Source organism: Oncorhynchus kisutch, linkage group LG6 (assembly GCF_002021735.2).
Source record: "Oncorhynchus kisutch isolate 150728-3 linkage group LG6, Okis_V2, whole genome shotgun sequence".
NCBI classification, from domain to species: domain Eukaryota; kingdom Metazoa; phylum Chordata; class Actinopteri; order Salmoniformes; family Salmonidae; genus Oncorhynchus; species Oncorhynchus kisutch.
The window spans coordinates 58,973,135-58,990,736 of NC_034179.2; the positions used below are offsets into that span (position 1 = coordinate 58,973,135).

At 43.8% G+C, this 17,602-nt stretch overlaps 1 protein-coding gene across 1 annotated transcript in view; it reads left to right on the plus strand.

Annotated features, from left to right (window-relative positions):
- The window catches only part of LOC109891860 (probable phospholipid-transporting ATPase IA), a 112,800-nt gene extending 95,933 nt beyond the window's left edge, over positions 1 to 16,867 (plus strand). The window contains exons 13-17 of the mRNA XM_031825954.1: positions 1,146 to 1,224; positions 5,519 to 5,580; positions 9,612 to 9,668; positions 9,967 to 10,074; positions 16,667 to 16,867. Of these exons, the coding sequence (XP_031681814.1) occupies positions 1,146 to 1,224; positions 5,519 to 5,580; positions 9,612 to 9,668; positions 9,967 to 10,074; positions 16,667 to 16,759 (399 nt within the window). The 3' untranslated portion in view covers positions 16,760 to 16,867. The remainder of the gene's footprint in view (positions 1 to 1,145; positions 1,225 to 5,518; positions 5,581 to 9,611; positions 9,669 to 9,966; positions 10,075 to 16,666) is intronic.
- The last annotated feature ends 735 nt before the right edge of the window (positions 16,868 to 17,602 follow it).

The window sequence follows — 17,602 nt, forward strand, 5'->3', positions numbered from 1 at the left end:
TAGCTGCTGCCTTGACAAAAACGCAACTTCCATAAGCCGGTCGGTTTTATAATTTGTCTTAAATAAGAAATTGTGTTTTCATCGACCAATTTTATGAGGTTGACAAGAGTGCTTTTTACGGAAGTGTGCCATTAAATTGGTCTGCCAGAAATGTATTAAAAAGTTAAAATCTTGAGAGAGTAAAGTTTTTTTTTTTTCAACTCAGAATGTGCTCCTTGCTGTTTTATAAAAATCTATTTAAAACTTTTAGGAATAACAGAGCAGTGATTGGAGCAGGGTAGGGGAACAAGGGGGCATGAATGCAGTTTTGTTTTGGCAGGGTTGATTACACGGCCATTTCATGCTGCATCATCCTTTAGTGTTGTGTTTGGTGACATCTGTGCATAATGTACATTTGAAACAGTGTTTTTGGAAAAAGGACTATTGATTTAAACGTCTCATCCAAGGTCCACACACAACAACGCACACATACTGTAGAGTCGCCTGTGTGGAAACGCACAATGCATATACACACACACACACTACTGTTTTCTTACTTTTCCAGCTTCTTATGATTTACCGTAAAAACAAGTTAATCCACTTCAAACTTCTCTGTGTTTTTAGATTGATTTCTGCTTTCTGCTCTTCATTTATTTTTGTGCCATCTTAAATTCACATATGAAAGACTTTTGAAATTGATGAGGAAGTCTACAGGAAAGGAGGGGGAAAGGAAAACTTCCCCCCACCACAAACCATCACACTGACATAGCCCACCCGACTTTCATGCTCACACACACACACACACACACACACACACACACACACACACACACACACACACACACACACACACACACACACACACACACACACACACACACCAAACCTACACACATCCCTGCACCCTCTCTCCTCCAGTACTACACCAACACACAGGAGGATATACAAAGTGTCTGTCAGCGGGGTGGCCATTCAGACAGGAGGCCCTACAAAACCTCCACTTAGCCGAGTGCTGAGCCAGGACAAAGAGCCCAGGTCAGGGGTCGCTAGGCAAGTTCAGTCAGCAACCGGGTTTCTCATGCTTTTTCTCTCCTTCTTTCACCCTGGAACCCACCAACACACCCAACCCCCTCCCTTCTCCATCCCTCTCTCCCCCCTCCTTGCAGGTCTTCTGGGCCCATTGTCTGAACGGCCTCTTCCACTCTGTCATCCTTTTCTGGGTCCCCCTCCTAGCCTTCCAGCATGGTAAGCACCTCCCAGAGACTCTAACCCTAACCTGCCAGAGACTCATCTGTCTTTTAAGGGTGTGTCTCAAACGGCACCCTATTTGCTACAGTATATGGCAGGGTTCCCCAACTGGTAGCCCGTGGACCAAATTATTTTTAAATAAAATAAGCAAATCAGCTCGAAGTGATTTTTGGGAAATCTGTTCCAAAGTATTCCCAGGCATAATAGAGAGACATACTACTGTAAGTGATCATATACAAATGTAAGCAAGGTTTGAAATTATTGTGTTTTAGTCAAATATTACATCTGTTTGGAATTATTGCGGTCAATTCAAATCAAATCAAATCAAATCAAATTTATTTGTCACATACACATGGTTAGCAGATGTTAATGCGAGTGTAGCGAAATGCTTGTGCTTCTAGTTCCGACAATGCAGTAATAACGAACAAGTAATCTAACTAACAATTCCCCCAAAAAAACTACTGTCTTATACACAGTGTAAGGGGATAAAGAATATGTACATAAGGATATATGAATGAGTGATGGTACAGAGCAGCATAGGCAAGATACAGTAGATGATATCGAGTACAGTATATACATATGAGATGAGTATGTAAACCAAGTGGCATAGTTAAAGTGGCTAGTGATACATGTATTACATAAGGATGCAGTCGATGATATAGAGTACAGTATCTACGTATGCATATGAGATGAATAATGTAGGGTAAGTAACATTATATAAGGTAGCATTGTTTAAAGTGGCTAGTGATATATTTACATCATTTCCCATCAATTCCCATGATTAAAGTGGCTGGAGTAGAGTCAGTGGCATTGACAGTGTGTTGGCAGTAGCCACTCAATGTTAGTGGTGGCTGTTTAACAGTCTGATGGCCTTGAGATAGAAGCTGTTTTTCAGTCTCTCGGTCCCAGCTTTGATGCACCTGTACTGACCTCGCCTTCTGGATGATAGCGGGGTGAACAGGCAGTGGCTCGGGTGGTTGTTGTCCTTGATGATCTTTATGGCCTTCCTGTGACATCGGGTGGTGTAGGTGTCCTGGAGGGCAGGTAGTTTGCCCCCGGTGATGCGTTGTGCAGACCTCACTACCCTCTGGAGAGCCTTACGGTTGTGGGCGGAGCAGTTGCCGTACCAGGCGGTGATACATCCCGACAGGATGCTCTCGATTGTGCATCTGTAGAAGTTTGTGAGTGCTTTTGGTGACAAGCCGAATTTCTTCAGCCTCCTGAGGTTGAAGTGGCGCTGCTGCGCCTTCTTCACGATGCGGTCTGTGTGGGTGGACCAATTCAGTTTGTCTGTGATGTGTACACCGAGGAACTTAAAACTTACCACCCTCTCCACTACTGTTCCATCGATGTGGATAGGTGGGTGTTCCCTCTGCTGTTTCCTGAAGTCCACAATCATCTCCTTAGTTTTGTTGACGTTGAGTGTGAGGTTATTTTCCTGACACCACACTCCGAGGGCCCTCACCTCCTCCCTGTAGGCCGTCTCGTCGTTGTTGGTAATCAAGCCTACCACTGTCCGCAAACTTGATGATTGAGTTGGAGGCGTGCGTGGCCACGCAGTCGTGGGTGAACAGGGAGTACAGGAGAGGGCTCAGAACGCAACCTTGTGGGGCCCCAGTGTTGAGGATCAGCGGGGTGGAAATGTTGTTGCCTACCCTCACCACCTGGGGGTGGCCCATCAAGAAGTCCAGTACCCAGTTGCACAGGGCGGGGTCGAGACCCAGGGTCTCGAGCTTGATGACGAGCTTGGAGGGTACTATGGTGTTGAATGCCGAGCTGTAGTCGATGAACAGCATTCTCACATAGGTATTCCTCTTGTCCAGATGGGTTAGGGCAGTGTGCAGTGTGGTTGAGATTGCATCGTCTGTGGACCTATTTGGGCGGTAAGCAAATTGGAGTGGGTCAAGGGTGTCAGGTAGGGTGGAGGTGATATGGTCCTTGACTAGTCTCTCAAAGCACTTCATGATGACGGATGTGAGTGCTACGGGGCGGTAGTCGTTTAGCTCAGTTACCTTAGCTTTCTTGGGAACAGGAACAATGGTGGCCCTCTTGAAGCATGTGGGAACAGCAGACTGGGATAGGGATTGGTTGAATATGTCCGTAAACACACCGGCCAGCTGGTCTGCGCATGCTCTGAGGGCGCGGCTGGGGATGCCGTCTGGGCCTGCAGCCTTGCGAGGGTTAACACGTTTAAATGTCTTACTCACTTCGGCTGCAGTGAAGGAGAGACCGCATGTTTTCGTTTGTTTTCAATTTGCAGTCTAGAAATGATTTGTAATTATGTTCTGGCCCCTAACCATCCTCTGAAGAAAATAATTGTCCCACAGCTGAATCTGTACTAAACAAAAATATAAACGCAACAATTTCAAAGATTTTACTGAGTTACAGTTCATAAAAGGAAATCAGTCAATTTAAATAAATTCATTAGACTCTAATATACACATTTCACATGATTGGGCAGGGGCACAGCTATGGGTGGCCTGGGAGGGCATAGCCACACCCACTTTGGAGCCTGGCCAAGCCAATCAGAATTCGTTTTTCGCCACAAAAGGGTTTTATTATACACAGAAAAACTCCTCAGCACCCCACCTCCCCCTCCTCAGACAATCCCGCAGGTGAAGAAGGTGGATGTGGAGGTCCTGGGCTGGCGTGGTTACACGTGGTCTGCGGTTGTGAGGCCGATTGGATGTACTGCCAAATTATTTAAACGACAGATAATTTTACGTTCATTTCTCTACCATAAGCCTTATGGTAGAGAAATGAACGTAAAATTATCTGGCCACAGCTCTGTTGGACATTTGTGCGTATGGAACATTTTTGGGATCTTTTATTTCAGCTCATGAATCATGGGACCAACACTTCACATGTTGCGTTTATATTTTTGTTCAGTATAGTTAATGATCCCTGGTATATGGTGTACTGCTTTTGACCAGGTAGTGTTCTATATTGAGAATAGGGTGCTGTTTGGGACTGAGGCAGGATTTCTAGTCTCTACAGGCTCTGGGTGGAGTGGGATCCAGTTAACACACATACCTTGTCTTGATTACTTTTCTTTTTACCCACTAGCCTCATGAATTATAAACATTGGCATGCTTGAACATAAACGTGCGTGCAGGCACACACACACACACACAGACACTTTTAAGTTACACTGTTCAGCTCACATGGAGAGAATGGGGATCTCTGAGTCTATGTAGTCTTGGCTGCTGGACCCAGAGGACCACACAGGCGTGGGCCTGCTCTCCAAACAAAGCCCAGAGAGAAGGCCCTTCAGTCTGACTGACAGGTTGTCAGCAAGGCCTCAGCACATACATAGGCATGTGGCTAGCAGGAAGCAAAGGGCAGCCAGACTCTCTCTCTCGTTCTTGTTCTCTCTCTCTCTCCCTCTCTCTCTCTCTCTCTCTCTCTCGTTCTTGTTCTCTCTCTCTCTCTCTCTCCTGCTCTAACACTCTCCCCAGGCACGCCCATGTGTTGAATTTTGAGGATATGTTTTATTTACATGTACATTTTATTCACTTGGCAGACACTCAGAAATTAGGGAGTGTTAAAGTATATACTTCCAGTACAATCAAGGAGCCACATTTTCTGAAACTGTTCAAAAGCTGACCCATTCCTTTACTGGTATTTGAGTAGCAGTTTAATTTTAAGCTTTTATTTGAATACTTGTCAAAGATTATTAGACTAATTCTATTTGTCAAAGATTATTAGACTAATTCTATTTGTCAAAGATTATTAGACTAATTCTATTTGTTAAAGATTACTGGAGTATTTCTTGTTTTTGTTTTCAATAATAACCAGGGAAATTGGGTCATGTCGACCATAGTCCAGACTGCTTCCTGATTGCTCCATCAGGTTGCTCCATCAACCATATGCAATGGACATGCTTTGACATACACACACACACACACAGGACGGCAACTCAACAGTGTCGTTTTACTCCAGTGTCCAGTGTTACATCCCACTGCGTGCTCCAATGGGGCGTTATGCTCGCCTGTACATAATGTACAGAGTACTGTACTCACAGTCTGCACTCGTTTCTGTTTATAGTACACTGCTTTTGACCAGGGCCCAAAGGACTCTGGTCAAAAGTAGTGCACTGTATAGGGAATAGGGTGCCATTGTGATGCAGACACATTCAATGCCCTGGTTTGATATTTGAGTTGTTTACTCCATAGCAGAGATTTCACATAATTTCCCCCTGGTCTAATTGAACTCTGTTTCTTAAAAACACGGCCTTGAAGAGGGACATGACCACACATCTAAAGGCTTTTCATGTTGATCCTTTTCACAGATACAGTCTTCGGAAACGGAAAGACCCCGGACTATCTCCTCTTAGGCAACATGGTTTATACAGTAAGTACGCATCTGAAATGGCATCTTTTTCCCTTTAAACAGTGCATTCAGAAAGTATTCAGGCCCTTTGACTTTTTCCACATTTTGTTACGATACAGCCTTATTTTAAAATTGATTAAAACAACTTTTCCCCCTCATCAATCTACACATAATACCCAATAATGACAAAGAAAACATTTTTTTTTTTAAATGTTCAATTTTCTTTTTAAGGAAAATAATATCACATTCAGACATTTGACTCAATACTTTGTTGAATCACCTTTGGCAGTGATTACAGCCTCGTCTTCTTGGGTATGACTCTACAAGCTTGGCACATTTGTATTTGCAGAGTTTCTCCCATTCTTCTCTGTAGATCCTATCAAGCTCTGTCAGATTGGATGGGGAGCGTCGCTGCACGGCTATTTTCAGGTCTCTCCAGAGATGGTCGATCGGGTTCAAGTCCAGGCTCTGGCTGGGCCACTCAGGGATATTCAGAGACTTGTCCCGAAGCCACTCCTGCATTGTCTTGGCTGTGTGCTTAGGGTCGTTGTCCTGTTGGAAGGTGAACCTTCACCCCAGTCTGAGGTCCTGAGCATTCTGGAGCAGGTTTTCATCAAGGATCTCTCTGTACTTTGCTCTGTTCATCTGTCCCTTGATCCTGACTAGGGTTGCACATTTTGGGGAATATTCAGAGGTGGAAACTGTCCATGGGAATTAACGGGAATATATGGGAATTAACGGAAATATATGCAAATTAATATTAATACCCTTTAAATGGAGATGTTTTTTTGCATTGGATATATTTGCCATATCATATGGAGACAGAAACATAAACCTTTTACCTTATCTTAAGTAGACATAACTGCAAATGATTAAATCCATCCAATAGAAAAAAGAAAAAAATTGGTTGTGTATTGAGCTTTAATTAAATGAGTTGACTCTTCACATGGGATGATTTCCCGAAACATCAAAAGAAAGGGAATATTGAATGATCCCCAATGATCCATTGCATAAAATGATAGTCTGGAAACTAAAGCATTGGTTGTCTTCCTCTCAGGATTCCATGTCTTCTCCCTGGACCTCCTCAATGTCCACCTTTGAACATCAGACTCTGAGGCCTCATCTTCACTGTCACTTTCCAACCTTGTTGAGGATGGCTCGTTGTCCAAAGAGCCTCAAATTTGCCCAATTGGCCACCAATCTTTCAATCCTGTATAGGTCAGCCTGTTGCGTGCTTTGGTGTGTGTGTGTTGCCAAACAAGGACCAGTTGCCCTCTGAGGCTGCTGATGTTGGTGGGATTTAGAGGATGATGGCGGCAACAGGGGAAAGAGCCTCAGATGCAAAAAGTCCCTTCCACCAGGTGGCTGATGAGAAATGTTGGCATGATTTGCCATATTGCATCTCATTCCCAAAGCCCTTGCTTGGAAGTGTACTTCGCCAGACTGCCAAGAACCTTGCCCTCATCCAGGCCAAGGTGGCGAGACACAGTAGTGATGACACCATAGGCCTTGTTGATCTCTGCACCAGACAGGATGCTCTTGCCAGCATACTTGGGGTTCAACTTGTACGCTGCGGCGGGGCTTCAGGCAGAAGTCTTGACGCTTTTTGATGTATTTCAGAACTGCAGTTTCCTCTGCTTGGAGCAACAGTGAAGTGGGCATGGCAGTACTGATTTCTTCTCTTACATCTGCAAGCAGAGTCTGAACATCAGACAGGATGGCATTGTCTCCCTCGATCCGTGCAATGGCTACTGCTATACGTTTGAGGAGTTTCAGGCTGCTTACCACTCTCTCCCAAAATACATCCTCCAGGAGGATCTTCTTGATGGGGCTGTCCATATCGGCAGACTGTGATATGGCCATTTCTTGGAGAGACTCCTTCCCCTCCACGAGACTGTCAAACATGATGACAACACCACCCCAATGGGTGTTGCTGGGCAGCTTCAATGTGGTGCTCTTATTCTTCTCACTTTGCTTGGTGAGGTAGGTTGCTGCTATAACTTGATGACCCTTCACATAGCTAACCAGTTCCTTGGCTCTCTTGTAGAGTGTATCCATTGTTTTCAGTGCCAGTCCTTGAGGAGCAGATTCAATGCATGAGCAGCACAGCCAATGGGTGTGATGTGAAGGTAGGACTCCCCCACTTTAGACCATGTAGCCTTCATGTTCATAGCATTGTCTGTCATCAGTGCAAATACCTTCTGTGGTCCAAGGTTATTGACGACTGCCTTCAGCTCATCTGCAATGTAGAGACCGGTGTCTGTTGTCCCTTGTGTCTGTTGTCCCTTGTGTCTGTGCTCTTGTAGAATGCTGGTTGAGGGGTGGAGATGGTGTAGTTAATTATTCCTTGCCCACGAACATTTGACCACCCATCAGAGATGATCGCAATACAGTCTGCTTTCTCTATGACTTGCTTGACCTTCACTTTAACTCTGTTTAACTCTGCATCCAGCAAATGAGTAGATAAATCATGTCTGGTTGGAGGGGTGCATGCTGGGTGAAGAACATGCATAAATCTCTTCCAATACACATTGCCTGTGAGCATCAGAGGTGAACCAGTTGCATACACAGTTCGAGCAAGACATTCATCAGCATTTCTCTGACTACGTTCCTCCATTGAGTCAAAAAACTTCTGATTCCAGTAGGACCATAACCTGTTGCTATCGATAAGGTGTCTGATTCATCATTTTCACCTCGAAATGAAGTAGAGGGACTTTTGTCAGAGGTTGTTAGTTGTGAACGCTGAGGAAACTTTATGCACTTGGCCAGATGATTCTGCATTTTTGTTGCATTCTTCACATATGATTTGGCAGAGTATTTGCAAATGTACACAGCTTTTCCTTCTATATTAGCTGCAGTGAAATGCCTCCACATGTTCCTGTAAAGATTCGGGGGAAAAAGAAAAAAAAAATTATTGAGATATATATATATACAATTCCATGTACAGATAAATAGTTAAGCAGTTAGATTAAACAACTCCTTTGTAAGATACATGTTTTAAAATGAAACCTGTATGGAAACAGGTGAATTAACACTCAGTTAGCAGGCTCAAGCAAGCTAAAACCCACATGGTAGCAAAAACTAACTAGCAGAAATTATTAACAAGTTAGAAATGATTTAAACACACTTTGCTGTAGGCTACTATTTACTAGTTAGCAAAGAATCATATAAAATACGTTCACCCCACCCAGTATTTTAATCAAAACTTAATGTCCCATGGAAAATTTGCGGGAAAATGCCGGATATTTACCGTAATGTTTCCGACCCTTTGCATCCCTAATCCTGATTAGTATCCCAGACCCTGCCTCTGAAAAACATTCCCACAGCATGATGCTACCAACACCATGCTTCACCGTAGGGGTGGTGCCAAGTTTCCTCCAGACGTGATGTTTGGCATTCAGGCCAAAGAGATAAATCTTGGTTTCATCAGAGTCTTGTTTCTCATGGTCTGAGAGTCCTTTGGGTGCCTTTTTGCAATCTCCAAGCGAGCTGTCATGTTCCTTTTACTGAGGATTCCGGCTTCCGTCTGGCCGCTCTACCATAATGGCCTGATGGGTTGAGTGCTGACGAGATGGTTGTCCTTCTGGAAGTCTCGCCCATCTCCACAGAGGAACACTGGAGCTCTGTCAGAGTGACCATCTGGTTCTTGGTCACCTCCCTGACCAAGGCCCTTCTTCCACGATTGCTCAGTTTGGCCGGGCGGCCAGCTCTAGGAAGAGTCTTGGTGGCTCCAAACTTCCATTTAAGAACCTTGTGTTAGCCTCAGCGTCTTGCTGTGAGACTATTTATCAGTTTGTTTTGGTTTCTTTATTTGCTGACCGAAGCGTCATTACTGTGTATAAGTTTAAAAAAAAATATATATATATATATATATATATAAATATACATATAATCTAGTTCTAAGCCTAAGAATACATCTTCAGTTACACATATAAAATGCGATCTGTCAGTGCTTTCCGTGTCGAACTTCTGGTGACTTTGATTTGAACTTATTCTCAATGGCAGGGAAGATGTTGGTTTAGCATTTGACTTTGTGCTTTTCTGTTTCCGAGTTTGTGGTCATCACCGTGTGCCTCAAAGCTGGCCTGGAGACCTCGTCTTGGACTATGGTAGGCTCTCTCCTCTTACTACAATATCTTGTCTGTCCATCATCGTTCTCATACCACAGATACCTATAACAATTGGAACAAAGGAAGATCTTAAAAGGTCCATAAGGATATGTTCCATCCATCTGTTCATTTTCCTCCTTCAACTCTTTGCCACCATTCACATTACATAGGCCTTACACCAGAACGACTCGCAGAATAACTTAGTAATTGTGTAATTACTCTGTAAGCCTCACCCTCACCTCACCTACTGTGTTTATATATGTAGACAAAAGGATGTAACATGCTCTGTCTCCTCCAGTTCAGTCACATTGCCATCTGGGGCAGCATCAGCCTGTGGGTGGTGTTCTTCGGTATCTACTCCTCTCTGTGGCCACTCATCTCTCTGGCTCCGGACATGTCTGGCGAGGTAAACACTCAACTGAAACTCCACCCTCCTTTAAACCCAGCAAAACATGTCTGATAACCTCTGCATTCACAGAACATTAGTAAGGGCTCCATTGGAAAATGAACAAACGTTGTAGAAATGTTCACTGTTTTCTGGGCATGCCCCCAGCGGTGATAATATGGTATTACTGCCATCTTTGATATAAGCAACTTAAATCAAACAAGACACGACAAGGAAAGACTACCAAACGTAAACAATGTCGCCATAAAATAATGTTTAGATAAAAGCTCTCTTTGTATTGTCTGAATTGGTGGATCTCACACACTTCTATGTGATCCCATCATTCATAACTCAACGTAATGAACAGTATCTCCTATCTCATTGCTGTTACTGACTGTGGTTGGTGGGAAGGTTTCAATGTGTCTACTCCGTAACCCAACAGTGTGTTTTTGAACGGAGGGCCCCAGTATAAGGGCACAAGGCGAGACCCATATGCAGACACAGGAGGCAGATTTATTTATTATTACACAAGGGGTAGGCAAAAGAAAGGTCGGGTACAGGCAAGAGGTCATTAACCAGCTCTATCTGCCCCTCTCCGTCACTCTTGCTCTTTGTTTCGATCTCTATTGATCTCGCTCTCGCTTGATCTCTCACTTACTCTTGCTCACTCTCTCTTTGCCCTCTCCTCTTTCTTTCCCATCTCTCTCTCTCTCTCTCTCTCTCTCTCTCTCTCTCTCTCTCTCTCTCTCTCTCTCTCTCTCTCTCTCTCTCTCTTTTTGCTTGGAATGCCTATCAGTGTCAGTGAGTTGACTGTAAAATAATATTCAACATAAAAGGTTTTTCCAGAGGTTGATTATGTGAAATGACCTCTCCGTCTCCTTGGGCTCTGGTCAAAAGTAGTTCACTATGTAGGGAGTATGGTGCCATTTGGGATGCACAACTTCACTCCCTTCCTCTTTTATATTCAAGTGCACCTGTAGAGTCTCCAGCCCAGGCCGCTCATCAGGACTCACTTGCTTTGAAGCACAAGAATGCCCCTTCAGAATGGCACTGAGATGCCAGCTCCACCTACTGTATCGCTAGATAACCCAACCTCTCTCCACTCACATGCCAGCTCAATACAGCCAAGACCACGCTAGGACCCACAGAACAGAGACGATCCGTAGTGTGTGTGTTTTGAGTGTGTGTTTTGATTGTATTGTGTTTGAGTGCGCGCCAGTGCAATGTGTGTTCATGCGTGCGAGTATATCTACGCTTACTTGTGTGAGTGTGCTGTCACCAGTGCCCCTGTGATTGAAGGAGCAGGGCAGATGTGATTGAAGGAGCAGATGACAGTTTTCCTCACTATTTCTCTGCTCTGCCATATCTTTCCAAAACCACCAGGAACCCCTAGAAACTCCAGGGGGTGGATTGAAACATCAGGCTCCCAGCTCCCCATGGTTTGATAGAAACCCACAAGGTTCCTCACTATTAAACCTGTGAAAGACTCTATGATGGAATTAGAGAGGCACTTCAGCATTGCTGTTGAGTTGACTTTGTACCCCTACACTGTTTTCCCTCTGTCTCTGTGTTTTCGGGAATACTTAAGGTGTCATAAGTTAGCCCCCTCTGTGATTAAAACCACACACACACGGATCCATTAGGAGCCCAGAACCAACGATTTATGGAAGACTGAAGCGGCGGTGTAAGGCACAAGCTAGTCCATGGTGTGAGACTTTGCATTGTGTGTGTTATTTGAATTAGTTTATGCATTATAATTCAAATGGATATGGGCGTACTTCTCGTGATCTAATACATGTCAAACTGACACTTTTGTCTGTCTGCTAATTTATCTCTCTCACCATTCTAATAATTATTGAGTTGCGTTGTAAATCACCATTGTACAGTTGCACCTGGATGACTTCTGTTGGGCTATACCTGTTTTTGTTAGCATTCTTTCCCTCTGTTTTTTTTCTCGGAATATCCTCAGGGCTATTGTGAGGCGACACACAGAGCGTAAAAAGATAGACCCAACTGAGCAAGTCCAGTTTTATGTTTTCCATAGTTAAAGCTTAGTGGGGTGGGGGTGTTAAGGGATTGTGAACTCGTCATTTGCTTTTGCGTTGCAATGACGTCGTGGGGGTCATTTGCAGAGTTGTGGGCCGCATCCGATCAAGGCTCCTCTCACACACTCGTGCTCTCTTTCTTTCTCCTTCTCTTGCTTTTACTCACTTTTTCTCTCTTTCTTGATCCCACTCTCTCTCTTTCTCCTTCCAGGGCATTAAGTGAGCCGCCTCCATCTCTTTTCTCTCCCATCAAATCCTCAGGCACTGGCTTTTTCTTTCTGCGGCTGTGTTCACAGCCTGTCCAACAACACACTAACCCTAAGGATTTTGTTTGGCGAGGTAGCATGGAGCTGGTCACCAAGGGATTGGGGGTCATTTTTGGCCACAAACAAACACATCCAGCCTCAATTTGCAGTAGGATACAACTCTGAACCCTCAAATCACCCAATAGCCCTTCCCCTAGCTCCCTAGCGCCATAGCAGAACGGTCTACCCCTATGTTCTAACGTCCATCCAGATTGTAGTGTGGTCCGGTAGAGCCAGTAGAATTTAGCCAAAGGGACATGGATGGAGGTAGACCAAATCACTCACTGGGACTGGATTTGACTTAAATAACCCTCATTTCACCGGGCCCAACAAAAAAGAGATGCACAAAGAGAGACTGCGCCCAGGCTCCTAGTGTCTGAATATTAGCATCCAGGGGCTTTGGCTTTGGCAACAACCAGGCTCATACCGAGAAAAGGGCAGAGACTCAAATTTGACACCCTTTACAGATATGACAGAACGAGACATGGTAAGAGTGAGGTGTGGGTGCGTGTGGAAAGTTGACTTTTCTTTATCTATGCTTTCTAAAGTCAAAATGTCTAGGAACAGGGTGAAAGCCAAGGCCTTGATTGTCCACCCTTCATATTTACCATCACAATGGCAGGCATTAACATTCTTGGAGTCCCACAATCACTGTGGCCTGTCAGGCATGGTCAGCCAACTGCCGCTGCTGTGAGACCCCCTGATCAATGCATCCAGGCATAGTAATCACACGCCTCTACTCTGAGCCGATTGGATCAGTCTGTTCCTTTACCATCGCATGAAGGATGGCTTTGAAAAATATATTTTCTTAGACTAAGACACAGTTTCAAGAATGTCAAATATGACAAACAACTGTATTGGCGTGCCCATATCATATTTAGAGTGAAACAACAGTCTCATTTGTATATATAAGTAAATTCCAAATTTGTACAGCAAACAAATTGCACCTCTATACAATGTACAAAACTGAGCTCTGCAACAGCAACAAAAGCTTACTCGTCTGCTCCAAACAAGATCTTAGGCCGTGTTGAATGGCAGACTGAATGCTCTTTCAACTATGGCTATGAACGTTTCTAACTTGTTAGTGATAGACTGTGTGTGTATGCATGTGTTTGAGTGTGTGTGTCTGTGTCTGCGTCTGCGTCTCCAGTGGCTGTGAGAGGTTGACGGCCTGTCAAAACACTGAGGACACCACTGTCTGCCTGCCCAGATGAGTTTATTAGTTTGTCCTAAAAATACAATCACACCCCCCTGCACTCCAGCTCTCATAGGCCTCCAGGAATGAGCCATTGCTAGCATCTACCAAACACTGCTGGCTCGGCCAGGATTTAGTGTATCTGTCATCCAAATCTTTAACAGGTAAACGTTTATTAAGATTAAGTTAAATTAAGCTTTGAATTTACAGATTATCAAAGTAGTCAGACCTTCGATGCAGTTATTTTGGAACAGTATTTTTCCGAAGTTTGTTAAAATTAGAAGCTGGTTTATTTTTCATGCTCGTTGACTTCATTTAATCTATTTAACGTGCTGAGCCTATAAGCGCAGTTTATTTTCAAAATACTTTCAAGACAGTTTAAATGCGGCTATTCAAATGTGTGATACACTGGATGAAAACGAAAATATTTACAGTGATGTTACGAAGAAAAAAAGTCTAGGTTTCTATCCGGGACTTCCTAACTTCAAACTTGACGTGAAAATGTTATTTTCCCTCAACTTATGTATTTTGGTCATTGCCGGGCAACATAGATAAAACTCCATTCATTCCAATACCATTTCAAACATTAGGAAAATGCCATTTTGATGTCCAGTTATTTGGGATTTCCTCTTTCCCAGATGTTTTGTCAGACATTGAAGTCCATTTCGCTGGTAATAGCTATTTTGGGAACACCTGAACTCTTTGATATCTTTCACACTGATCCGTGTGTGAGTGTGCGTGTGCCCTAATGCGCCGTCCCAGGGTCCAGCTTGTTTCGTATTACAGGAAGACCATTGTCTTGTAAGGCCCAAATTGCTGATGCGAGGGGACGTGTGTTTTGCTCGTTAACATGTAATGACAAATAGTTTCAATGCAGCCGGTCCAAAGCAAACACAGCCCTGCGGAGACGACTGTATGGGACGGCCCACGGCAAGAGTATCCCTCCCTGCCTCCCCCTGACTTGCCAGACCAAATGGAACCTCCCGAGTCCTGGAGTTCCGACAGGGCCAATGCGCTTTCGTCTAAACAGCAGACTGTTGTCTTGATGATCTGTGTGTTTTTGATGACCAGAGAGCAGATGCTGTCTCCTAAGATGTCAGAGTTACGATATATGGAGAGATGTAAGGCCTACAACAGAGGTGGATGAAGAAGAGTTGCCTCCAAGCTTGCGTTTTCCCAATGCATATCATATCAGTCTCAATGCACTCTTAGGTTTGCATCTAAACGGCACCCTTTTCCCTATATAGTGCAATGCACTACTTGTGATCAGAGTACTACAGTACTATAGGGCTCTGGTCAAAAGTAGTGCACTAAATAGAGAATATGGTTCCATTTGGGCCTTGGTTATCTCATCTATCTCATCTGTGGATTTATCTTGGCACTCTGTAGACAATGAGAGCATTTAGAATATACTGCACACACAAACATTGGGACAGTGTTTATTATTTGAAGGTTATATAGCACAACAAATAGCTCTTTCTCTCTGTTGGCTGTCCTTACTACTACAAGTCAACGAGCATGAAGGGAAATGGTTCCAATGATACACACACACACAGCTGTAGTTGACCTCCATCCTTTTATAGGTCAATGCATGGAAGGACTACCTTTAGAACTTACATCAGTGGTCTTTGACGTGTAGCTGCTCTGCCCTTCTCATGTTTCTCTCGAAAATGTGATGACAAGGGTGAATAAGTGTGTCCTACTGTATTTCCTCCCCTCTGGCTAGAAGTTGGCACAGATCTAGGATTAGCTACTTGCTCACCTTAATCATTGGAGGGTTGAACGCAAAACTGACCTTCTCTTTGTCTGAGGTCAGCTACAGTACATCCTACTCCATCCCCCTCTCCACTGGTCTGGTGTGTGTCTAATGCCTCTTCCTAGTCAGACATGGAGCTTTACCCAGTCAATCAATCAATAAAAAAAAAATTATAAGGCCCTTTTTACATCAGCAGATGTCACAAAGTGCTTATACAGAAACCCAGCCTAAAACCCCAAAGAGTAAGTAATGCCGATGTAGAAGCACGGTGGCTAGGAAAAAACTCTCTAGACAGGCAGGAACCTAGGAAGAAACCTAGAGAGGAACCAGGGGGGGCCAGTCCTCTTATGGCTGTGCCGGGTGGAGATTGTAAGAGTACACAGCCATTAAGGCCAGATTGTTCTTCAAGATGTTCATAGACAACCAGCAGGGTCAAATACTAATCACAGTGGTTGCAGAGGGTGCAACAGGTCAGCACCTGAGGAGTAAAAGCTTCCAATTGGCTCATTCTTCTCCCCTGTAACTGTTCCCCAGGTCATTGCGGTAAATGAGAATGTGTTCTCAGTCAACTTACCTAATAAAATAAGGGTCAAATAAAAAATGTCAGTTGGCTTTTTGAGAGGGCGGGTGCTGTACCCAAGGTTCTTCACTGATAGGGAATACTTGTAAAAAGGGGTTTGGACATACTTCCCATTTGTGTCATTTGGAATGACCCCATTAAAGAGTGTAAAGGATATGACAGTACTGACTGACTACCATAGTAAAGGACACTACAGTACTAACTAGCATAGTAAAGGACACTACAGTACTAACTAGCATAGTAAAGGACACTACAGTACTAACTAGCATAGTAAAGGACACTACAGTACTAACTAGCATACTAAAGGACACTACAGTACTAACTAGCATAGTAAAGGACACTACAGTACTAACTAGCATAGTAAAGTACACTACAGTACTAACTAGCATAGTGAAGGACACTACAGTACTAACTAGCATAGTGAAGGACACCACAGTAACTAACTGCACAAAGCTACTTCCTCAGCCCTAGGTGGGTTCTAAGGATCACAGTTGAAACTAAAACAACATGAGTGTCATTTAGTCACGGTGGATTACCAACTATGGTCAAATTAGGTTGACCCATCATTTTATTGTTTAGAAATGCCATTTTATGTAATAGAAATGCCTAAAGCAAGCTGACCCTCTTATTTTCTGCTGAGGACCTCCTTTACTGCTTCACAAACTATTTTGTTTGCAATGACCCAAGGAATGTGTTCCTGTTGTTCTGTGTGTGTGTACATGTGTGTCTCAGGCGGACATGATGTTTAGTTCGGGAGTTTTCTGGATGGGCCTGGTCTTTATCCCTGTCACCTCCCTGGTCTTTGACATGGCCTACAAAGTGTGAGATCCCCTCCATGCACCTCCATGTCCTGCTTTAGGACACTTTTCTCGGGAATCTTCTGAGATCACAAATAGATCACATGCACTCAAGACATTTACATATACAGTTGAAGTCGGAAATGTACATACACTTAGGTTGTAGTCATTAAAACTCATTTTTCAACCACTCCACAAATTTCTTGTTAACAAACTATAGTTTTAGCAAGTCAGTTAGGACATGTACAGTGGGGCAAAAAAGTATTTAGTCAGCCATCAATTGTGCAAGTTCTCCCACTTAAAAAGATGAGAGAGGCCTGTAATTTTCATCATAGGTGCACTTCAACTATAACAGACAAAATGAGGGGGGAAAATCCAGAAAATCACATTGTAGGATTTTTTATGAATTTATTTGCAAATTATGGTGGAAAATAAGTATTTGGTCAAAACAAAAGTTTATCTCAATACTTTGTTATTAAATACCCTTTGTTGGCAATGACAGAGGTCAAATGTTTTCTGTAAGTCTTCACAAGGTTTTCACACACTGTTGCTGGTTTTTGGCCCATTCCTCCATGCAGATCTCCTCTAGAGCAGTGATGTTTTGGGGCTGTTGCTGGGCAACACAGACTTTCAACTCCCTCCAAAGATTTTCAATGGGGTTGAGATCTGGAGACTGGCTAGGCCACTCCAGGACCTTGAAATGCTTCTTACGAAGCCACTCCTTCGTTGCCCAGGCGGTGTGTTTGGGATCATTGTCATGCTGAAAGACCCAGCCACGTTTCATCTTCAATGCCCTTGCTGATGGAAGGAGGTTTTCACTCAAAATCTCACAATACATGGCCCCATTCATTCTTTCCTTTACACGGATCAG